Source organism: Seriola aureovittata, chromosome 6 (assembly GCF_021018895.1).
Source record: "Seriola aureovittata isolate HTS-2021-v1 ecotype China chromosome 6, ASM2101889v1, whole genome shotgun sequence".
Classification (NCBI taxonomy): Eukaryota; Metazoa; Chordata; class Actinopteri; order Carangiformes; family Carangidae; genus Seriola; species Seriola aureovittata.
Genome location: NC_079369.1, coordinates 12,458,868 through 12,484,458, shown reverse-complemented (window position 1 = coordinate 12,484,458; position 25,591 = coordinate 12,458,868). Strand labels below are relative to the sequence as shown.

General features: G+C 39.6%; 2 protein-coding genes across 2 annotated transcripts in view; both read right to left on the bottom strand.

The window, feature by feature from the left end:
• cers1 (ceramide synthase 1) overlaps window positions 1–16,941 on the bottom strand; it is a 30,084-nt gene extending 13,143 nt beyond the window's left edge. The window contains exon 1 of the mRNA XM_056379471.1: window positions 15,760–16,941. Coding sequence (XP_056235446.1) covers window positions 15,760–16,008 — 249 coding nt within the window. The 5' untranslated portion in view covers window positions 16,009–16,941. The remainder of the gene's footprint in view (window positions 1–15,759) is intronic.
• A 1,184-nt stretch (window positions 16,942–18,125) lies between these two features.
• On the bottom strand, window positions 18,126–25,362 carry cope (COPI coat complex subunit epsilon). The gene is made up of 10 exons (XM_056379472.1): window positions 25,209–25,362; window positions 24,964–25,026; window positions 24,717–24,817; window positions 24,180–24,332; window positions 23,604–23,657; window positions 23,252–23,333; window positions 22,586–22,741; window positions 20,285–20,353; window positions 19,013–19,087; window positions 18,126–18,469 (listed from the first exon to the last, which is right to left on the bottom strand). The coding sequence occupies exons 1-10, from the start codon at window positions 25,308–25,310 to the stop codon at window positions 18,416–18,418; spliced, it is 909 nt and encodes a 302-aa protein (XP_056235447.1). The 5' UTR covers window positions 25,311–25,362; the 3' UTR covers window positions 18,126–18,415.
• Window positions 25,363–25,591: the final 229 nt, after the last annotated feature.

The window sequence follows — 25,591 nt, the reverse complement described above, 5'->3', positions numbered from 1 at the left end:
TCCTGTCTGTGTGATAAAAAACATGACACCAGTACTCTGTCCTGTCTTTGATCTGTTGCTTCTGGCCTAACTTTTATTTCTTTTGCTTCCCTTTTTTTCTTTTTTCCCCTCTTTCTATTTTCTGGATTTGATGAGCTCCCTGCGTCACACACAAAGGATTCAAAACAAGACAGGGAAGGAAGCTGACAGAGCAACACTGATGTGAGTTAAAATGTACCAGCAATACACTCTGCAGTCCTCAGTCGTTGACACATTTAGAGAAAAGAGAGGCAACATGCAGGGAGCACATGACCCCACTGGGGGCTGCTGATTGGTTGAGACTGTGGGGACATGTGCTGCATGTTGAGTAAGTCATGACTGGAGTGCAGGACACTCACCACAGTCTTTTAAGTCCTTCAGTACATCTGTATCAGTCTCTCTCTATCAGCCCCCCCATCCTCTGTCTTCTCCCTCTGTCCCCCGTCCTCCCCCCTCCTTCCCCTTTATGTCTCATTCTTCCCAGCTCCTTCCTTCTCTCTCTCTCTCTCTCCGCCCTCATGCCCCACCCCCCTGCCTGCGACATTTATTTATAGAGGCCAGCTGTCAGTACACAGCATACCCCCCCCTCAAGTCTTCCACCACATCATCTGCCCCCCCAACACACAAAAACATAAGCCTACGCACACTCATGCACGCTCGCACAGACTGAAATACAACAGAGGCTGATAGAGGTTTCTGCAAACACCAGCCATGCCTCTGCAGCTCATGTCTTTACTGCCATCTCGCTGCTGTTACATGTCTTACTAATGCTCACATATCCGCATCCTATCGTTTTCATCTACCTCATTATTCTTCTACCCACTGTTTCACTTTGTTCTGTTTCTTCTGACGTCACATCTATGCTATTTCCTGTCATCTAAAGTATCTCTGTGGCAACGTCTACACTGCATATGAACCTGCATGAGAAGTGAGTTTGTTTATGAAAAAGGTTTCAAACATGTTTTACAGCTAAATCCAGAATTTAGGTCTGACCAACAGTCCAAAATTGTCACTATTTAATGTAAGAAAAAGAAAAGGAGCAAATCCTCATTTTTGAGAACCTGCCTGGCATTTCCGTTTTGAAACCTGGCTTAAACAATTACTAATAACTCAGCTCCACTCCAGACTGTACTACAACTTGTCAACTTGCAGTTTGCAACATCATCATTGTATGACATTTACCATGCTGGCTATTGCTAATTATTGCTTTCTTTGTGTAGGGAAGGGATTTCGAAAGTAGTGTTTTAAAATACTGGTAATGAAACTAGTAAACTGTACTATGGTTACAGCCATTTTTCATGGCAACTGAAAGTTTAGCCAAAGAAACAACTGTGTTTATTAATCTGCTTATACTCATTTCAGATCAGCATGAGTTGATATTGTCTCACATTAGTAATCATAGCTGAAAGTCACAGACACCAACACTACAGATGCAGCCTGTAAGGCCATGTTCAGACTGACATTAGCACTATGTAGAAATAAAAGCTGCACCCCGCTTATCCATTTCTATGGACCCACAACATTCATGCAGTGAGTGTGCCAACATAGAGGGTCAAAAGAAACGAAAACAACTAAACATTTTTAATTCAGGAAAAAGCAGAACCCAGCTCAACTTTTGCCACAAACCAGTGGCAAAAGTTTGGACGTCATTCTACAAAGAACTGCATTGGCCAATCAAATACATACAAGTGAAGTCGTGCTAAATTACTTTGAAAAATGAATGGAAAATTCTACAGTTTACTTTGTCATTGTGATAACTTTCAGAGTTGTGAAATCCTTCCTCACAAGGTTACACTGTGCAATGTTTTAGTTTCTGATTATCTGTAGAACTCATGAACCCATTACAACCCAACCATATATATCTATACGTCTGTGTATACATATATATATATATATATATATATATATACACATATATAAAATCTATATATAATTTTGTCATCTTGATTGTCCATTCTGTAAATGTACTCTAATTTGTACTCTTTACTGCTACTTCTGGACACCTGACATTCTGATATGGCATCCATGTCATAAAGTTTTTCCTTATCAGAATCGAGGCGCTAAGGACAAAGGGTGTAACGCCCCCAGAGGCAAGTTTGTAATTTGTTACATATGGTTTTATAAAAATAAAACTGGTTTACTTTTAAGTTACTAACTGGCACTGGTTTGTATTTTATGTGCTGATCAGTACCTGTTGCAACCCATCCACAGCAAAGCAGCCCCTTGCATTTTTTAATGCAGTGCTGGTTCTGGAATAACATTTAACATTTCAATCACAGCAACACTTGTTTTTGAAGAATAGATAAAAAGTCAAAGTCAAATCTGAACAAAGGATGATATTCACAGGCAAATACTTGGACGCTAAATTTAAATATTAAAATATTTGTTGCTGGCTGGCCTTCATTGCCAGGTGATATCACTCTGACTGATGTGAGTGATATGACCTGGTACAAAGGAGAGCAGATTTGTGTTTCAGGTTTAGTTACTCAAGGTGTTTATTGGTGAAATGTGCTGTTTTTTTAAACTCCCAGTTCTGAATAGAGTTGGTCTCTCTATATTCCAGTCCCGGCCCAAAGGACACAGCAGGGACAAATTCTTTGTTTCAAATGCAGATTCTGAGATTATATAACAGCCTGCCATCCATTCTTGTCTCTGTGTGCCACACAGCCCACCATCTCTCTGGGTCCTATCCACCCACTCCATCCATATACCCTTTTAGTTTTCTATGCCAGCATTACAGAATGGGGGTATAGTGGGTCAAGGACACTGAGATAATCCACTTGTCCTCTGTTGGATAAATGACAGGGCCTTGAATTACACTCAGCTGGGACCTACGACCATTCAGCGGCTCCCCTGCTCTCTTCCTTTCTCTCTCTGACAGACAGACGCTGGCTGAACTCATTCTCTAGCTCAGGGCATCACTAGCTTTCATTTCACTGTCCGCTACCATCTCTTTCTCCCTGCTAAGGAGAAAGAAGCAGCCTTAAAAGAGGAGAAAATAAGAAAATGGAAGAGAAACAGTAAAGTAATTACAGAGTCAGTGTGAAAGAGACTTGACGACAAATAAGTGGTTCCCTTAGCAACCATGCAGGGATGCTGGCAAAGCTCTATGTGACTCTGTTCCACTTCAGTCCTACCTCATCTGTCCTTTCCCCTCTCTCCTCTCTTTCCCTGCTAATCTGCAGCTGCACCAACACTGTTCTCCCTTTCACCCTCCACTCTCTAAAAAGTTCTCAGTTTCTCCCCCTCCTCTGCCCTTCCTGGAAGCAAGTGACGAGCGAGGAGAGAATGGACTCCATTGGCCTGTTGCGTAAGAAGATAAACTGGGCCAGTGAGTCAGGATGCTGGCTCATGTGTGGATCTGTTCAATAAGGCTTGATCTCTCACTAACCTTCTTTCATTCCTTTAGCTCTATCTAGCTTCGAGCTTTCTTATTGGTTCTGATGTCACTCTGTCCGTCTTGGCGTCACGTTTAAACCAAGTTCTGATATGGACGCTCTCTTCGCATGTTTTTCCAGACTAGGGGAAAATAAGATTGGCTATCCAATGGATGGCCTATTTGTCTGTGACAACAGTGTATTGAAATACTATTTGAGGCGTCTTCTTCTGCTCTTAATCAAGTTATAATCAACTATTTTTACCTTAGTCCGCTATTTTTCCTTCCTAACCAAATATCCTCTTCATTACACTTGTATTTTACCTCAACCTGAACAGAATATCTGCCACTATATAAATAAAAGGATCTCACCCACCCCACCCCACCCATCTACCCCCTTGTTCTTAACAAGTGGACAGCTGTCATTGGGGATGAAGATCTTGCTCCAGACGGAGGCGGAACGATCCAGAGGATCCTTTGGCGACTGTCTATATCTTTGGGAACCCTGACTAGTGCTCATTTTCCATATGGTAGGAATGATATTGTAATAGGTGATCTCTGTCTTAATTATGTGATGCAGGAAGTGTCTTTTCCTTTTATGTTTTCCTATTTCAGTTTTTATTTTCAACAATACCCAAATGTTGCTCAACACAGAAACACAGGACTCTTTATGTTATGGCCACCAGTTTCAATCATTTCAGCTTTGTTTCTGAGAAACTGTGGTTTATCCATCATTTTGCCATGACAAATGGCTCTACAATACTTCAATACCCATGAGCCTCATGTTGCCATGGAGAAAAAGCTGTCCAGAGGTGCAAACCTGAGTGGTCACAGTTGTTAACAAAATGCAGTGCAATGGTTACTGAATTCAACCACAATAGACCCAAAAATTAAAAGTGTACCGTTTTAATCTGCCGATTGTAAAATCAGATTTCTCAGTATTGTAATCTTCAGCATTAGCAGTGCACGTAACATAGCTAGGAGGCTGATGTTTTTCGCTGAAGTGCATCTTGAAAGTCTTGGGAGTTATCTTCAGGCCTTTAACTTCTATTTACACAACTTGAACAACAAAAAAAAAAAAGAAAAAAAAGAAAAAAGAAGAAATGGACTACAGGTAAAAGATGTCCTGTGAGGGCCTCCGACCAATCAGAGGAGAAAAAACTCAAAAAAACTCAAACTCACTCACTGATCTAATAACATTGAGGAACACACACACACACACACACACACACACACACACACACACACACACACACACACACACACACACACACACACACACACACACACACACACACACGTGCCAGTCAGATCAGGGACACCACATGGTTTAGAACCAGTTTTTTCATTTAAATATATTTGATGTAGCTACATAGCTGCAGGTGAATGAACTTGATGTAGGCTGGAAATGAAATATTTTTGCAGGGTGAACTGAAAAGCAAGAAACAAGCATATATAGGCCCTCTCTCTTGCACCTAGATTGTGTGCCTTCACAACAGGAAATGCAAGTTTAACAGTTATGTGGTGAAGTTTACTATCTTATATGGCATATGGGAGGAAAACCCCTACAGTCCCCACATGTTCATTTGACAAGGTAACATTTAATTTATTATCAGCTTGGTAAGTGAAAGGTGAAACACACCGTCATGAAGTTTGCAGCTAAGTTAAGAAACTAAGAAATTAGCCCCACCATACAGACCTTGAGGGAAAATATTTTGTTTCCAGAGGATCATGGGATTTGATGAATTTAAATTTATAAAGCACATCTGGATAAAGCTATCCTAATGCATGATCAAAGACATGTGATATTTTTTGTCTTTCCATATGGATGTTGCTGGCTGAAAACTCTCATGACTCCAGGTGGCCAGTCCAACACTGAAGGCATACTGATGTTGAATCAAGAGTCTGGCTTAACGTTTGAACCTGATTTGATTAAAAACACAATCATACTAGCCACTGTTGCCACTGAGCAAACTAATTTGCACATAAGTAGTTGAGTGGACAGGCACCGGTGACCCGCCCAGCCTCCACAAGTGAGTAAGTGAACAAAGTTTATGCTTGAACATCTATTGCAGCAGCCTGTAATGGCGTGAGAAAAACACTCTCTGAAATATTTGAATTTGCTGACTTTACCTCACTGGTTGCCACTGACCATCACCGATTAAGTAAATTTTCAAGCCCACTTTCTTTTTCAAAAGTGATCAAACATAGCTACTTAACAGACCACACCGCACTACAAGTGACAATAAATGCAGGGTATTTAACCTGAGGTTCTCAAAATATCTTCAATAATGAAAAAGAGCATTTCAATCTTTGAATCTGTTTTAAAGCCTGTTGATTGGTGTAGCAAATGCAACTAACACACATATTCACATGTCTTTATCTGGCTCTCATAGCAAGAGATGCACCAAAGACCTAAGCTACACCTGCAATGGTTTCAGTTCCTGCCGCATAAATACATTACTTATTCAAATAAGGAAAAGCTTTGAAGCTTTTCTGTCTTTAGTGTGTGGGAATGTCTGTGATTTCCCAGCATTTATGTCAGAACTTTGTGTGTGTGTGTGTGTGTGTGTGTGTGTGTGTGTGTGTGTGTGTGTGTGTGGGGGGGCAGAGAGAGAAAGAGCAGCTGCACCTGGTCTAGCCTATTAGTTGATCCCAGTGGAGGCATTAACGCCACACTTGGTTCTCAAATGAACTCCTGGAGCATCAAAGATAATGAACATGAACGTCACAGCAAAATACTTTTCACTGGATGAAGTGTAAACATACATTTACTTCCACTACAACAATTTCACATTCATTTTTTGTTGATTATTTCACAGATTAGCAGCTTTGTTCATTGTGTCATAGCTTTGGAAGAGGACTATCAATGTCCACATTTGGACATTAGACATAAGACAGAGCTTTTTAAAAAATGTACTGGCTTTGGTTAGAATCAGCTACAGCACATTTTACCATCTAAGTCAGACCTCAGAGACCTGTTAAGTAATCACATACTGTGCAACACTAACTCTCATCTACCACAGCGTCATAAGGAATAGTACATAATGACATAACAGCCTCTTCAGCTCTTAATATTTCATTCCACTCTTTAGTTTTATTTTCATTATTTCTTCATTCCCTTATCTTGTTTACCTGTGGCTGCACATACTGTAGTGAATACAAAAAAAAAAAATCAACATGAATTTTTGGAGCTAATAAGAAAATGTATCCCTTACAATTTATAATGTTAATATTAATTATCATGACTATTAATTCATTAAACATGCTGTGAGATTTTGGCTGAAGATTGTACAGTTGTCCATTCTGCACAGACAAAAAGTCGTTTTTCTACCCTGCTATATTTATTCCACTCAGAGCAGAAATGGTGTACAGACACACTGGAGCAAATAAGTAGCATAAAATACCCTTTACTTGATGCAGTTGCACATCTACTGTCTGTTCACATCAAGCTTGTGATGTGCAGTCATGTGGTTTTTATTTGTGTCTGATAACCACCATACTGAAATATATAAAAAACTATAGTGGTGTCTCAGTCTTCGTCTCTGCCATTATATATATATGTTGCTACTCTCCACAGGGAACAAAACTAACATGTGAGCAGTAAAAGCAACAGAAAGAGAGTAGGAAAAATAAGATACTCAGGTTCCGTCTCAGTGAAGTGTGAAGATATTGACTCAAGCTGCTCCCTCTCCAAACTGACAGCTAGAAAACATATGGCTGTCATTCATAATGCAGTATCTTTGCCATAGGCAACACACAGAGAATGAGGACTGACTGTGTGCATGAGTATAAATGCATGTGTGCGTCTTCAACAGGCCAATCTACTGTACTATGCAACAACAGACGCGGGTTCGTGAACTCACCATAATTATTCACCCACAGATAATTTAAAGCCGTCTTAAAACACACACAGACACACACACATACACACAACTCTATCACTAATACTTTTAGTCTGTGTATTTAAGTCATGTTGTTTTTGCTTTTAGTTCAAAGTGGGTAAAAATGAAGCTGACTCTTTCCTTGTTTACGAGTACGAACACATGGGATGGAAAGTGAAAACAAATGTTCAGCTTCAAGCAGCAACTGACTTCGCTGAATCCGAGCTCTTAATAATCAGAGCTGTTTTGAAACCTTGTCATCACAAAGTCATATATTTCTCCAATATAAACACCACAGTATCTGGCTTCACACCATATGGAGCTGAATAATCCGGAAACCTGCCCATAAATTCCATCTTTTCTCTTTCTTTCTGATGATATTGATTCTCATTGACGGTATCAATCAACACTTCCACATCAAAGATCAAAAAAGTAGAAATCATAAAAGTGGTGATACTGAATTTCAATGATAAATATACACACTGTACATCAAATGTATGTTTATATCTCAATATAGTATCATACTGACAGATCCCTCTTGGTGTCCCTCCCTGCTGATCACTAATACTATTAACGCTGCTTACTAGGCCACATGACACTACAGGTGATACCTTGTGTGTGTGCACTAGCCAGAATATTCTACGGGTTAGAGAAGCTGAGCTCAGGCTGATGATTATAGCTCCTATATTGCAGTTAGGCCTCATTACAGTAACAGTGTAATGAAGTTAAATGGTGATCAGATGTCTGGATTAAGGTTAGATTATTGGTTCAGGTTTGGGAAACACCTAGAATAAGGCAGACGCACAGCCCTGGGTTCTGTGGTGTGGTCATACAGTGGGACTATAAACCTGAGCAGCTAATCAAACAATGTCATCCTGTATCAACTTTAGCTTTCATTCACTTTGACAATCAAAATATTTCAATCTAACAATTACCTTTAAAATGACTAAAAAAAGAAAAAAACCTAGGTAAAACATAAACATACACATTCTGTATAAAATGTATTATGACAATTTAATTCTAATGTCCTTAAATGTATATAATTAAATATTACCTATCTTTCACAGACTTTCACATACTGTATATGCTGCACTATGTGTCTGATCTTTGCCTCTAACACTAGAAGATAGTTGTCATTCTTTGCCAAGGGACAAGTCAGTAGTCTGTGTAGTCCCTCACTAGTCATTTTGTGATGAGTTCGCCTCTGGTTCTACTCTCAACCTTCAGGTCTGGGCTAACTAGCTATGTGGCTTTGCAAACCCAATACCACATTGTGGGTGGGGACAAGACAGAGAAGAAGAAATGAGAGGGCAGAGCACAACTGATAAAAATTAGGTCAAGCCTAAGAGAAAGACATATACAGGAGAAAGAAAGAAAGAGGAGAAAGAAAGAAAGAAAGAAAGAAAGAAAGAAAGGTGAGATAAGGTGAATATAGGAAAGAGGACAAAGAAGAAAGCCAGAGGCAACTATTCTGATCACATTTAGTATAGGAAAGTGCTCCCTTTCTGATTGTGAGACCATGCGGATCTAACAGTCTCTTCCAAAGACAGACAGAGAGAGAGACAGAGACAGACAGGGAGAGAGACTGGGACAAAAACTGATCTAATTGCATCCCAAGAATGCTTCTGATATCCTGTCCATAACTAAAGTAAACAGAAGCATCCTCGTCATTACCAATACCATGGACATCAATGAACCACACAGGCAAGCATGCAAAGACATACACACACACACACACACTCACAAACAGATATGAAATATGATGGGTTATCTTTGCAGACAAAAATTAGCTTTGGTTTCCTCTGACACACACACTGTTACAGAGCGGCCTTGTTAGAACAGAGACAGCTGCCAAGTGTGAAGCCTACAGTGACAGTGTGTTCTTGTCTTATCACAGCCTGTCCACTGTGTCTATCTGGAGGAAAATAAGTGAGACAGAAAGAGAGAGGAAGAGGGAAAAGATTGAGAGGCCGGCCGCAGTGGTTCTGTAGCAGTGAAGGCCTCACAGCACATTCCTGTTGACCAGCAGAGTCTGACTGTCACAGCCCGCAAACAGAGCTGATTCATGATCCTGCTTTGTAGCTGGTGGTATACATGGCTGTTTCAGCTATGATTCACCATGTTAAAGAGCTCCCAACCATTCTCCATTCTCTTCTTTTAGTGTTAGTTTTATGTTCAGGATTACAAGCCCAGGCACATACTACATCAGGGTGTGTGAAAGAGGCTTCATAAACTATTTAATTACTTAGTTTTTGTTTCTTTGTTTAATCTATGAAATGTCAAACAGAAGTGAAAAAATGCCTGTCACAGCATAAAAGAACAGCTGTCATTACAATTTGTTTGTATACATGGCACCAGCAGATGACATGTGTATCATACCCATGCTAAAAATCTGTATATGCTACTTGTTCACAAAAGAAATGTGGTGTATTATTCCTAATTTTACATGGATTACAGAAAACTAGACTTTAATTTAGCCTCTACAGTTAGCCATGATAATCATCTTTGCATCTCACACACATTAGCATGGAAAGAACAATGAAGAGCTCATCTGGCTGCTCTGTTCTGTGCACTTTGAAGTTTTCTTAAGATGTTTCTCAGCAGCGCTTGACCAAATAACTGGGCAGTACTCCACATGTGACAAAACAAGTGACTGAACAACATCAATCATGGAAATTAAAGAACTTTTGAATGCGAACATTTCCTTGAAACTGCAATACCCTTTTCCGTCATCGACCCATAGACTTATTGATGTATATTAACTGTCTACTCTCTTGACAAATAAAATTTAATTTGCTGATGTTGCAACATATTTGTTCAACTAACATATAAAATGGGCAAAATGGCAAAATAGTTAACACAAAGGGTCCAGAGGCTTCAAAAAGGCTGCATCTCCATCAAAGTTGTGTGTTTTCATCAAATTGCTTGTTTTGTATGAACAGTCAAAAGCCAAAACCACAAAAGATAATGGCTTAAATGACTTAAACGGTCAATCATCATATCAGTTGCCTATTTCTGTTCATTGACCAATCGATTAATAGAGTAATGGTTTCAGCCCTTGGCGGGTATATGGAAAACAGCACGCCACCAATTACATCATTGAAAAATTTGAACTGGTCAGCTTGATCCTGAGTGCATTACAAGCTGGAACAACCCTGCAGGCAGCCAATCCCACAAGTGCACAAAGCCCAGCATCAGTGCAGAAAGGCATCAGACATTCAACTTTCTGCAGACCCGCGAGGTCAGGAACAAAATGTGGTGCTGGTTTTAGGCATAGTATAATATAAACATAATCAAAAATGCTGTATGTATACAGTATATGATAGTACAATATGATACAATTACACTTACAAAGCTGCATCTATCAAGGCGACAAATTATGATTAACTGCAGTGCAAGCTGTCAGAAGCAGCAGGGCTGACTGTTTTGTGGACCCTTATGTGTTCTGTATTTATGATGTATGACAGGTTGAAGGACATAGAGCCATAGATCACATGTCAGGTGATAGTGAAAGTGCTGCTCGCCTAAAGGCCATGTGATGATGAATTAGATAGCTGAGTCACAGGAGAAGAGGAAAGGAGAGAGGTGAGTGTTTTACAATAACCAAAGCTTATTGCAATCAGTGTCAAAATTACAAGCAAGTATCACCTGAGTGGGCACTATTGGCTGAATGGATAACACTTCCCCTTAACCACAAATCCAGTATCAGGTTTCTCTCTCTGGCTCTAATGCACAACAATGGGCAGGAGCTTAGTGGAAGGTGATCTGGGATCTGTGGTTGGGGACTTTGTCAAACCTCAGGCTGCTTTCACATTTAGAACAACAGCAGTGGATGAGGTGCTGCTCAGTTCTCTGCAGGGAGATAAGCTCTGCAACACGGCAGGAGCTGGCAAGCACACTGCTGTTCTCCTCTTTGAGTGACTGCTTCAGTGTGTGCAAGTGTGTGTGTTTGAAGTGGGTATGGGAGGCATTTATGAGGGCAGTTATAAACTGCTGCTACTGAGAGGGTTTGACCAGTGCCTGCCTTGTTTGTCTGTACTGAGCAGATAGTGTGTTGCCTCTTTCATATGTGCCTTGATGGTGCTGGGTATAAAAGTTTGGCAGTCAACAGAAGTTGCTTGTGTGTTTGAGACAAACCGCATGTCCTTTTACCAACAAATACACATATGTGTGTAAATTGTGATGTGAGGATTGGGTGCTGAATGCTGAGTCAGCAGGCTTGGGCCAAGAAAGACAACCCATTAGCCCACTTCTCTCCTCGGCTCCTTCCTTTCTCTGACTCCCCCTTCCTTTCTCTGACTCCCCCTTCCTTATTTGCTCCTTCATCCTCTCTGATTACACCATCTCCTCTTTTTCCACCTTCCTGCTCTCACCCCAGTGGTATTATTTTGTCTCAGTTCTTTTTAAACTCTCTTTTTCTCACTACTTTCCCATTGCCTTCTCCATACTGATTCCTTCTCTCATCCTCTGAGGCCCCGCACTGCTAAAGAAGGAAGTGGCACATGTATGCTTTTGACTGACAAAATATAAGCACACAAACTTATGAAGTATCAGAAACCTCACACACTCAGACACACACATGCATATAAATGCAATTTACAACTCATAAACCACCAGATGAACACCCATTTAAATCATGCAGGCAAAAATCCGCACACACTCTTATAGGCATGTTTGCGCAGAGAGAAGTTAAAAAGAAAATGAGGAACAAGTACAGCTACTTTCACAGTTTCCTATGTTTTGACATAACATTTTTAGAAGATTTCTAGGTACCATTTACAACAGCAGAAAATTTCAAAATTTCTTAATCCAATTTCCTGAGATGAATGGTAAGCTTTTCAACACTTAGCTTAAAAGGACACATTTACCTTTGTTTAAATGTTAAAAGCGCCAATGGATAAGTCAGGACATTATGATGCGCCACAGTGTATTTATGTAACAGCAGAGCTCAAGTGGCTTATCAACAAGTTGTGTTTATTTTAACCTGAATAGGTTCTGCTGTAATACATTCAATCACACATCAAACTGAATGTGCAATGAAATGAAAACCACTCCCTCAACCACACGGGGCTGTGCGTAGGGGTCATCCCCACCCCCAACACTTGCATTACCTCATTCTACAGCATGCTCACTGACATGTGAAATGATGCTGCCATGTGGAATCTGGTTTCCCTTCTTTGGGCAACATAAATAGATAAAGGTTGAAAAACGTATAGAGTCCAATTCAGACCAAAAGAAGATCCATCCAACCCCCAGGTTTGCAATGTTGACCTCATTTCTTAGATCTTGGACAGCCTTTTTTATGGACCAAGTTAAATCACCACAAAGGCAAGTGTCCATATATATCTTCATCATATGTCCCACAGTGTGCTTGAGAGCTTTAATGTGATTGGATTTGTCACCTGTATTTTTTCTAAAGATAAAGCTCCGAAAATAAAGAAGAATGTATATCTCTTGCATAAGGTCCAGCAGAGAGGCTCTACCAAGAGTCACATGTCTCAAACCACAGTTCGGATATTGTCATTGTGGTGAAACTGACATATAACACACAAAGTCTAAAAAGGCAGGTATCACTGGGGCTTCTTCCACAACTGGGATCTGTACAGTGGAAAATGCAGACCAGAGTAAGAGATTTTAAGTGGGTCAACTTTCATTCTTCAAACGTGACTGCGAGTCCTGTAAGTAACAAAACAGGAAACTAATTATTTTTATCCATCAGCTCTCGTGGCAGACAGATTCTTAATTGCCCCAGTAACTTCTGCTAGTAGAGCTTGGTTTTAGACAAGAAACAAATTTGTAAAAGAGCCAAAGTTTACCATGATCTGACAAACAAATATCCATCTCTTTAAATGACAGACCTATTGATGTATAAATAATTTCTTTGGTACACCATTCTTTGAAGTCCTTAAATGGTGTTTTATAGCATGTCAGAGGAACAAACATTCATTTCTCACATTTCAGATCACACCAGTCTACACAAAATCACAAAAGGATAGGATTACACAGTACTTTGTCCACCGATGTCTACACAAACATTTAACATTAAAGGGTCTCATCAGCCCTGAATCTATTTAAGTATGTGTGCTTTTGATTGTCTTTGCTGTTATTTATTGTCCTCTGATTGCCAATTTACTCCAAATCTGAGCCCAAAGCAATTGTTTCCCTCAACACTGAAAACCACACACTCAATCATTACTGACACAATATTAATTTCACTGTAGTTTACTTAACATTAGACTTGACAAGTGACAAAGCATCCTATTGTGTCCAGGTCAGTGGCACATGCTGTACTCAAATAAGACTTCAAATACTGTGGTTGTACACTTCTGACAAGTCACCCCAGCTTTTGTGAGGTATAACAACAATAGTCATATAGCATTAACTTAGCTTGGCTGACCTTACACTGAACTCATCCCCTTTATCCATAATGTAAGTACTGTAAAGGTGGAATTACACATGCACTAAATAACCACGGGCATGCTGGCTGATTCTTAATTGGTATAGATTTAAAAAACTCAAATCGTCTTTCACAGGCCTTCAACGGGGTCCATTCCATACTGATCCATAGGAGTCAGTGCATCACACACACACAAATATAATGTAAAGGGGAAAACAGGCCTCATTCTTTGCATTCTCGGGTCACATCTGGCTTCACACATGGGGCCCTGAGCTACAGCAGCCTGCTATAGCATCATCATAGCATCTACCACGTGTAGAGACTCCACCCCCACCCACGATGATGGCAGAATAACGAGCCTGAGGCCACATCCTGGCTATGTGTGGAGAGAGGGCCCCTCCCTGAGAGCACCAACTGGGTGGAGGTACTCAGGAGTTGGATGGATGACGGGAATATAGGAGACCTGGGCATAAGGCCAATCTGTCAGAGTATAGCCTGAGCATCTGCCCTTTCAGTGACATATTGTGGTTAGAAAGAATATAGTGATGCTGCTTTTAGAGACACTGCAGTTTTGTAAGTGCACTCTTAAGGTCCTTTGTAACTTAAAGAATGTCATTATTTTTCTTTACCCTTGCATTAGCAGCATATTTCAAAGGTTTCAGAGTCTAATGTAGATGCAATAAATGCATATTTGTAAATTGGCCAATATGACTGATACTGTGGGATGCTATAAAATTGTTTAGCAACAACAATGGTTACTGAGATTTTCCTAACTATTTAAACCAAAGGAACGATCCCTTTACGCAATATTGCTGAGTGTAAGAAGCTGTTGGAGGAAATGTTGCAAATCAATGCACAAAAGTCATTGATGGCAATAATTTACTTCTACATTATTTTTGCATAAATGTGATGAAACACTTTGATTTCTCAGCTATTTCATTTAGGCCTACTTGGCCAAAATCACATGCTTGTCTAGTTGTATTACTCAGAGTTTATCTATTAATTTTTCCACAAAAAAAATTGTTTTACAATATACTGATGATGTGATATAAGATTATATACACTGGATTAATGATGGACATCTGCATCAGTTGCAATTTGACATAGTTGCAATTAATGATTTAGCTGCCATGTCTCAAAAAGCACCTGAAAGCACTAACAGAAATCTATAAGCCTCGATATTATTAAGAAGGGATAAGATGGAAAAGAATATAGAAAGGCATGTTTGGATAATACTCAGTATTTATCATAATAAAAAAAACATACACAAGAAATAGATGCTGCTTTAATATGTAAAATGTATGTGGGGAATTAAGCTAGTAGTTCAATTACATGTACTACAGAATATTGTTCCAAAGTATCCACACCAAAAATGTGAATACTATTTAAAAGATTTCTTTACTTTCATTTTTATTTGTTACACGTTATCAGTTCAAATGTTTGCCTAATATAGGTTTAGAACAGGGTGTTGTCCAACATGCACACATTTCTTCCCCTAGGAGTCCCCTGTCATCCTTGTCAGCCCCCTCCACACACACACAGACAGAGAGAGAGAGAGAACATGTCCATGGTATCTGCCTTGAACCTCATGGCTGCTACCGTACACAGTATATTTGTTAGAGCTGAATGGGTTACATTTGAACACTTCCTTACCCTACTTGAACCTGCCACCATCTTGAATGACTCACAAGACCCAAATGAGGACCTATCGGAAACTGTGTGTGTGTAGCAGCTGTGTTTGTGCTAGACTCTGGGTCAGGTTAATATTTTCTGACAATGGTTGTGGTTAGGCTGTCTTACTGCTCCTCCTGACTTTTTCTTTATCTTAAACCTACAGCTGGATCCATTGCTAACCAATGTTATACCCACTCACCAGCTTACACTCACTGCTTCACATTCAGACTGCTGTGCACAGAGCATGTGCCTTCAGTAACAAGTCCTGAGAGATGGGAGGCACAGAGGCCACACGTCTACAGGGGCTCTAATTGGAGAAATTAGCTACTAAACCCATTGATTAAGGATGCAATTAAATTACCCTTGTGGTACTGGGGGATCTGTATGTGTTGTGATTCTGTGTCACCCACCTTAAACAGACTTTCTGTCAGTCCCCGCCTGACCTGCGTCCACAAAAAGGCGCAAAAAAAGAACAGGGCGATTTCCGTCCAGGTAATGTAAGCGTTATCCAGGAGAGTCCGTTTGGAGAGCTCCAGACCGCAAGTGCTACAGTCCCTCCATGCGCGCAGCATGACCGAGGAGGCTCTGGTGATGAGGTCCAAGTACCCCGGCATGGGCTCCACTTCAAGCGACCCGGCGTCTCCGGTTTGACTGCTCATTGTGGTGCGGCGCAGAGACAAGAAAAACGTGGAAACCGGGGGGGAAATAACTCCAACCGAGGGACAGAGCGAGTCCGGGGAGCAGTTCAGTCCAGGCTGTGTGACTAATCCGTCAACCAGCTTGCTAGCTCACCTAAAAACGATAAAACAAGCTTATCTAACCAGCTTACTCTCTTCAGTAGCCTAATTCTTTGTTTTCCACACTACGACATGGGCCCATTCTTCGCGTTAAGGATAGTTTTATGAATGATAGCAGGGCCCACCAGGTCTAACCAGACACACCGCCTTTGTGGCGAGATTTGATAATCATACAAACCAATTACTAAATTGACAATTAATCTGAGCCATTAGCGCCTGTCTGTTGGAGGTTTCTTCTGACCATCATTCCGCTACGCACACGGGATCGTCAGCGGCAGAAGCGCGTCCTGGTTAGCCGCCTTGCTAGGTTAAATCAAACGTACACAATAGTGAATGGACCAGCATTGGCAGCAGCTCCCCAAGCTAGCTCGCTTCTTGAATAAATTAACACAAAACGTGATGAAGCACACATACATCACCGAATTCAAGTGGAGGTCTGACGGTTTCTGTCGCCCCTTAAGCGCCAAGCCCAGTCAGCACATGCGGTTATTGTGCCGCTATGCTGTAACGTACGGTCTCATCTCTGTCCGTTATTCGCTTTATATAACGTCTCTGTGCCGCCTCATGAGTTAGAGCGGCAGATTCTACACAAGACGAGTTATTCCAGTGGAAAGAAAGAAATTCGTGTGAAGAATATTATCCTCTGAAGAAGGCTCTTTCCGTCGCTTCTCCCCCCTCCTCCGCCTTTGCCGCTGTTCCTGGCTGGTCAACGTATTTAAGGCTGCGTATTGACAAGCCGCTCTCTGCGTTCAATAGGAATCAACTGGTCCGTTGAAACGGGGACAGCGCACGTTTATGAGAAAGGAAGGGAAAAAAGCGGAGGGGGCGTGACATAATTAGGACCGCTATCTTCTTTTTGAACCCCCTGCTGAAGCACTGAGGATTATAGAGGATGACTTAAAGAGACAGTACCGACGACCACTGAACAGAAGACTACGCACATCATCATACAAATGTGTCAGAGAGCACAAAAAACAACATTAATGGCTTATTATTCATTATTGGCTTAAATCATGATTTATCTCCTGAGGGGTCCTAAAGCAAAAATCTGCTGTTGACTCCAACTATTACATTGTAGTATCATTATTTCTCTGGGCACCCAGGAACCAGCCAGTACTCTTAAGCTGAAATGAAATAAGTCATTTGACAGAAAATGAATTGGCAACATTTTTCGATAATTGAATAGTTGTTTAAGTCATTTTTAAGCTAAAGATGTTACCAGCTTTTGAAATGTGAATAATTGTTAGTTTGCTTTAACAGAAAATATCTTTGGGTTTTTGACTGCTAGTCAGACATCAAGGATTAATGATAGGAATGTCTTTCTCTATTTTCCGACATTATATACACTAAGCAATCAATCAGTTAATAAAAAAAAGGGATATATGAGATATATTGACAATTAAAATAATTATCGGTGGAAGCCTTATAGTACTTCTATGATAGAATAATACGACCTTACGGACAGGTTTCTGAGAGACACAGAAAGAATGAAAGCAACTTCTTATAACACAACTACACAATATATACTAATACAATATGACAATATAAACGAAAACAATTAATGTCTTAAAACTTGATTTGAGCACAAAACAAGGCTACAAGACAGAGGATGAAGGAACTGTTATAATGAATAGTGCACAATAGAACCATTTGAAGTGTACTTAAAGGAGTAAACCAGGGACTTCTGGGGCCCCTGGGCAGTTTGCCTTGCCCAGTTGGTAATCTAGTCTTGGATACCAGATTCTCAAATGTGAATATTTGCCAGTTGTCACAGTTTTCTATGACAGGAAACGCAGCATTTCTTGGTTTTTGACTGTTTGTCACACAAACAAGAATATGTTCACTTGGACTTGGACTCTGTGGCTCTAGGGTCCCTGGGCAGCTGCCCATTTTGCCCAGTTGGGAAATCCAGCCTTGACTTAAAATCGTGATGTCTGCATATACAGCCGTTCTGTTTGTTCACAAACCCACAATTTGAAGACATGTATTAAACATTTATTATTTTTCAAAGGAATGCTTACACTAAACAGATGTGTTGATTTCCATAAGACAATTCAAATTTATAAAGAATGGATATCAAATCAGACATGTTTGATCTATGCCCAAGGGAAACAATGACCTGTAGTCTGGTTTAAATAATACAACCAAAGTTTTAATTAAGCACATTTTTTCTAGTAAAAATATCAAAACAACTATAGTTATGTGTGTGTGAGAGAAACAGAGAGTGTTTTAAGTCCATTGTTGACACATCTGAGCAGAAGCAGGTGTCTTAGGCTGTAGCAGTGGGAGCATACTGCATGGATAGTCTGTCAAACTCATTCTCCTGAAGAAAAACAAAGAGCAGAGGAAACAGTTGAACACCAGGAAAAACATCTGACTATAGGAACAGCTGTGCATCGCATGGTTTGTTTGGTAACAGCATAACCCTGTTTCAGCATGTTTATGTACATCTGCACACTTGTATACTTTTGACACAATGTGTAACAAAGGCTAACTATAGTTTAATGCTCTAATTGGCTTTTCTCCAAGGTCACCTCAGCTTGACCATCAAAACAACCAAGCCTGGTAGTAAAATTATAAACAGAGTAAAGGTTATGAAGGCTTGTTAACAACTGTGAGTGGTTTTTTGTGAACCCAAATAGCACTGGCCACCGGTCAGAGGTGTCCTCATATATTTTTTGATTTTGTGTTGTTTTTTTTTTAATCAGTAATCACTCTACTCTATCAAAAGTTCAAAAGCAATAATGGCAGTACAGTTGCACAGCAGTCATGAATGGATGGTTAAAAGAGAGCAATTAGGAAAGTCTACCACAATTACAGTGTAACAAAGCACACTGAATAACACATCCTGACATAAGCAAGTTACCTTGGCTAAATAGTCCTTGAGGAATGGGTGAGCTCTGTGTGCATCTTTCAGCTGGGAGAGGTACCGATTGGTAACCTGAGGATAGAAGTAAATAGATCACACAAAAGGTATACAGTGAAAACAGTAAACAACAGCGAAAGAAAAAACTCCTGAACAAGGTTTTAAAGATTTTCAGGGTATTTAAAACTGCAGAACAAAGTAAAGGTAATGAAAGCTTGTCAACAACAAACCTGTTTTTCAGTGCCTGAAGCACACGTTTCTGCAGTTTTGTTTGTTTTTGTGTGTTTGTGTCACATGAGAAATTTTTGCAGTTGTGTTATTGCCTGTGCTCTACTCTCTAGTTTGAAATGAATGAGGCTTGTTTATTAAAAAAAAAAAAAAAAAAAGGTGATGTTTCACTCAAAATCCAAAGGTTGTTTGCATCTGTTGGCCGGCCACTGTCAATAAAATAAGATCTAACCACAACGAAACTCTCCTGTCTCAGCCTCTTGGCTAAGGCCATGATGTACTTCAGATACTGCTGATCTTTGTATAGTTGTGTTAAAATTGTTCAAACTGCTTTTGTGAGATTTCTATAATGATGGGAGTGAGTGGAGACAGAGAACAAACCCTATTGCATTAACAGAGCACAAAAGTAGCTGACTAAGACAATTAACAATATTTGAACTTCCTCCATCGTCCGGAAGCCATTTAATAGGAGGACTGACAAACTTTAACATTGGTTAGTTTAGATTACACCATTTAAAACTCCTTTCAAAGATAACTCTTTTCTAACATACCTGAGGATTAGGCTTGTTTGTAAAAAAAAATGTCTACATAATTCCAGTTAACCTTGGGTGAGGTGTGCTAATCAGTGGTTATCACAGTTGGAAACTTTTTAATGATGGCTTTGAGTCAATGGTCAGCATTATACTGCATTACTATCAAGTCCATCAAAACTAAGGAAGATAATTGAGTCTTTATCTCATGAACTCTGAGTTCCAGGGTATATAACTCACACATAGCACTAAACCAGCAAACATGCATAGATGACACTTTTTTATGATAGAAAAACAAACACAATCAAGAAATTGCCTGACCGCATTTTCCTGGTTTAATCAATGCTGCATAACATTTCTGAGAAGTGAATCTTGCACTCATAAGAATAATGTTATTGGACAAAGATTTTCCAAGACTTCTTAGAACAAGGGTGAGTTTGTCTATAGGAAACTGCAAAATGGATGGCTGTTAAAGAAAGTGCTCTCCTTAACAACTTTGGGTCTAAAGTCTCACCTCGGGAGCTTTGCCCAGGTGCTGAGTCAGCACTATGAGGTTGATCAACGTCTCAGGGTGGCTGCTGTCCTAAAAGGGGGGAAGACAAAAAGACAAAGATGACTAGGAAGTCAGAGAATTATTCTCACAAAGCTAAATAGTCAAGTGGGAACTAGACAGTGAAAGTGAGCAGAATTCTGTTTAGCAGAAATGATTCATTTCTTCTGTCATAAGTACAGCAGACAACAATGTGGTGCAGGTTGCTATTGTGCAGTGATCCAGTCTAACACATCTGCCATGAAAGTAGCAGAAAACTATGTGTTGCTCTAAAAGTGTATATTTCTGTACTCATGACTCAAACACTAAAACTTATGTTTATTAATTCCATCTGTCACCATAAAATCATTTGTATGGTTTAGCTAGGCAGAACGTGAGCACTGACGTTATTAATGTATAGTCACATTTCAGTTCTGTTATGTTCTGTGTGTTTAGTGAGAGATAAAATCAATGGAAAACTAATTCTTTGTAAAAATTTAACCAGTTAATGCTGCAGTATGACTCCCACTCAAAGCATCATTAACCTGGGGCCTACCTCATGAAGCAGGATTACTAAATTATCAAAGTTATCTAGATAACCAACATGAGGTATTCCAAAAAGGGAGCTCAGAAAGTTGACATAAACAGCTGATTTAGTTTTAAGCTCTTTCACAAAGTCATCTCACAATTCATGTCGTCTTGCTAACATTGTTAGTGTTAACAGAAAACATGTTGCAGAGAGCTGCAACATTTACAACCACAGAGCAGAGATTCAACACATTCAACAGTATTTAGAAAATATATAAAAAAGAAAAAAAAAAGAAAAAAACCACAACCAAAAATTCAATAATTAGTTCTATATTGTGAATTGTGCACAATGGTCAAACCGTAACCATGCCATCTGCTGTTACAATGTAGGCAGTTAATTTATCTTTTTTCGTGTCAAAGTGCACTACGGCTGCACAATGAATTGAAATATAATTAAAATCACAATATGGCATAGTGCAATGTCCAACTTGCAGGAGCTGCAATTTTTTGTTAAAAGTACAATGTGTCACAACATACCATAAATAAGCCCTGTGTTGCTACAAAGACGCCCCAGGCTACAAATCATAATCTCCATACATAACAGAACATGCTTGTTTGGTACAAGCCCAGGCAAAAATCACATCATCATCGTTTAAAACATTTTTCAGTGGAAATGAAATTCAAAAATGACTATTCCAACTGAAACCATGACTCATATCGCAAAATCTGCTAAAATAATCACAGTGATTTTTTTTTTTTTTTTTTTTACAAAAAAATGGCAGTGAGGAATATCATCTTCGTGGTTGAACCACACTTAAATAATATTTCTAACAGCAAAATCTCCCACTATAACGTCTATCGCTTTATATTATGCTTTATTGTTTATTTCACTGTATCACAAATCACACTCTTCAATATAGAACAGAGTAATTCTGAACAGGAGAAGGACTCGGACAAAGCGAGGTGCTCGTACGAAAAGGAGTTGCTTCTGTCACATGGAGGTGGTTTGGGTATCAAAAGTCTTACATGGACCAGAAAACCATACTGGGAATTATGCCACAGATGGTCCCCACAACAGACTCAAACCCCACTAACCTCTTTTACCACCTACACAGGAATCGTGTCAAACAGGACGGATGAGAGCCACAGAGTGCTAAAACAAACCACAGGTTTAGACTCTGCAAGATGCTTTTGCCTGCAGTCCACCAAAAAGCAAAGATTCATAAAGATGGAAGGATGTAATAGCTGCTGTTACAACTTACATCTGCAAAGACATGGCCACAATTTACACTGTAGAGAAACGGGGTTTTGGTGATTTGGTGCTATTACATGACTCTACCCAGGATACACAGTTTACAGAAAACGTGCTATATCATGATGATCATGACGTTATCTGGATATGAAAAGACCTATATTGAGATGAGATTTTACGTTATATTGCACAGTCCTAGACATTTTTTGTTTTGCATAATACCCCCTCTTTAATATTCCCTTACTCTAAAATCATTTTAATGCATCTTGTGATGAGGTTCAACCCTGTACCTATAGTTCCTCTGGCACAAGTCCCCTGTTTAGCAGCCATTTAATCATGAAGGATATGAATCTAATACCAGCCTCTGAAACAAGCCATCAAGATGGTTAACTGAATAAACAACTGCCCATGTATTTACACCACAGTGTGTTCACTGTCAGTTAATATTTAAGAGAGGAGGAGACAAAACAACAGAGACAAAAACAAAGCCTCAACTGTCATCTAACCTTGTCAAGTGCCTCCTGTAGCACCCCCTCAGCCTCCTCCCACTTATTCTGAGCCATGTAACAGGCCGCCTGCCCATTGAGAAGCAGCAGTGTAGATGAGTACTTGTCTGACATCTCCTGGAAAATGTAGTAGGCATCCTGCAGCTTTTCTCCACCCTGCAACAACAAGCAGAATGCAATAAAATGTAGGCAAGAAGAGATATAATCTGAGTGTTAGTCAGTGACCATGCTGAAAAGTGCTTAATCCCAGGTGTTTGATTGTTTTTGTTTTGCTGTTTAATGGTGTAGGGGTTACCCACTGCTACAGAGTTGTAAGCACTATAGTTTGAGCAATAATATGAGCAATTTCAAAGGAACAAAGTCCTTCTTACACTGGTCATACTTTTCTATAGCCATATACTGCTCCAAGAAATACTACACACCCCCCTGCCTGCCAAATATTTCAAACCTGATTGCAACTTCAGTCAATCACAGTACAACGTGGATATTCATAATGTGATTAATTGGAATTTAATGTACTTGGTATACACACAGACACATTATGCGATCACTCCATTATGTATGGGGGTGGGGGGGGGTGCAAATAATTAATGATAGAGAATTATTCATAAATCAATTATAAATTTTGGTGCTGTTATACAAATGAATGGATGTTTGACTCCTCACCACAGCAATATTAACCCAGGCTGTGGCCAGCTGTGTGAGAGTAGCATCCTCATCCTGCTCCTGCATCTTCTTCAGCTCTTTCCTGGAAATGAGAAAGAGACCAATGCCATCATTATTTGAGAAACACAGTCCCAATTCAAAAATAAAGTACATAACTTTGTGTGAGAAAAGCCTCTTTTGGCTCAGACTTAACCTTATATACAGTAGATTTCCGGTTAGTTTACAATGAAGAATACATCCATTCTCATCATGAAATTACTTAACACAGCCAGAAAATACCAGGATGTTTTCAGATAAAAGAAGCTGACCTAACAATGCAATGCTAATCTACTGTTTATGAGCTTAGCCATACCTTGCCAGGTCAACACGATCCAGACTCAGCAACACCTGAATGGTCATGGCCATGCTGAAAACCAAACAAATGATTATGTAATTTTGCTCAGTTTCATGTTGCTGTCTTCAAAATTAAAACAACCTCACAAAATCCAGTGATCCATCAGAGAGCTCTGTGGAGCAGGTGTGGTAGGTGAAACTAGAATTTACTAAATTCTTTGTGTTTTATCTTTTGTGGTAAAATACAAAGATGGTGCAGTTCTGTGGCTGGAGAAACCTTCTATATAATCTTTTTTGAAAATATCAACCTGTTTAGTCTGAATGCACCATTGTGCATTGACAATGATGATGCAGTTTTTATATTCATGTACATATTACCTGGGTGATTTAATGACCGCTAAATGCAAGGAACAAAGATGACACAAATTTACTATGTGATCTTTGTTGCAATTCCAATAGAAGTAGGTTGTACCTTGAACAAGGTAACAGTCTTATTTTATTTTTTTCTATTCTTTATGTGTTTATTTGAAATCAGTTTGCATTGCAAACAAAATTTGCTGACACTTTTTAAAGTCAACTCTTGATCCCTTCTTACCACTCCAGGCTTTCTCCTTGGTGCAGAGTCCTGAGAGCAGCATCTGTGTTCATCTCATGGAAGTAGATGGAGCCAGCCATGAGGAGGAAGGTGGTGTTAGCGACATCCACACTCTTAGCCATCTTCTTGTCTAGATCAGCAACAATAGCATCCCTGCACAAAAAAGGAAAATAGCAGCAAGGAAATTATCCAGACAATAAGACTTTAAACTCCAAACTAAGCAAAAAGCTGAGACAATCAGCTAATACAAAATTGAATTTAACCTTGTAAAGGCTGTTGCTGGGTGATATATTGAGCATTTAAGAGATACAGTATATTCTATAATTTGTAATAATATTAATTACCTGGGGTAGGTAATAATTTACGTGTTATCTGGTGCTTAGTCGAATTTTGATATCGAGTAAAATAATTCCTCTGCTAAAACTATAAATGGATGTGTAGAGTTTTACTGTTTGTACAGCATACTGACAAAGTGCCTATGTTTTAGGCATATCGTTCAGCTCCAAGTTGAACTAAATGTCAAATGCAAGCTCTTACCTTTTGCTTTCACTGGACAGATATTCTGCAAACATCTTGACAGCTTGAAGCTCAGGCGGAGAATTAGCCTTGATGTCATCCAGGACAACAGCATACTTCCTCTGAAATAGCAGAGAACACAGCAGGTGAGGGTGAGCATGTTTTTAATTAGTGATGGTGAAATATACACAAACTCTCGGCTAATGACAAGACACAGATCAGTGTGATACATACGTTATCTACTTGCTAACATCGCACTCAGACTTACCTGGGCAATGTATGCTCTGTACAAAAACATGTCCCTTTCAGTCTCCTTCTCTGGTGACGACGGCTTCAAAGACAAAACACGAGGTGCAACAAAATTCAGAGTTTAAAAGAAATATTAGGTAAAAATATATATTTGTTTGCATTGTTGCTCGCAAACGCAGTGTTGGCTGCTGTGAGCGAAAGAGGCACAAAATGGGGAAAATGAAACATTTCAAAAACATTCAGCTATTAATTCACGTTACCTACCTTCACTTTCTGAGCTTCGTTGATACATTGTTGATAACTACCGATGTAATAAGCATTTTTCACATCGAAGAGTTCATCAACATCACCCTGCTGCGCCGCCATGTTGACTACAGACAACTTCCTGACACGTAGCAAAAATGCGTCACCTAACTGCTTGGTACTGAGGATTGTGGGAAGTGGAGTTAAACAAGAAAAACACCGACGCATATGAAGACACTCTGTCAGGGGGTTATTATGGGGTGGGTTAATAGTATAACAATTTAAAATATACCACATTGTGTTGTTTTGCCGTAAAAATATCTCCACATAGGTACCACTGCACTGTTATGTATCCATTTTGTTTTTATATCAACCATGAATGTACTATTTAGGGCCATGCTAGG

Bases quoted from the DNA above. Each gene is read 5' to 3' on its own strand.
- cope (XM_056379472.1), bottom strand. From the start codon at position 25,310: ATGGCGGCGCAGCAGGGTGATGTTGATGAACTCTTCGATGTGAAAAAT. The intron at 23,334-23,603 runs GTATGGCTAAGC...TCTCATTTCCAG, and splicing joins GATCGTGTTGACCTGGCAAG to GAAAGAGCTGAAGAAGATGC. The intron at 19,088-20,284 runs GTGAGACTTTAG...TTCTATCCTCAG, and splicing joins ACCTGGGCAAAGCTCCCGAG to GTTACCAATCGGTACCTCTC.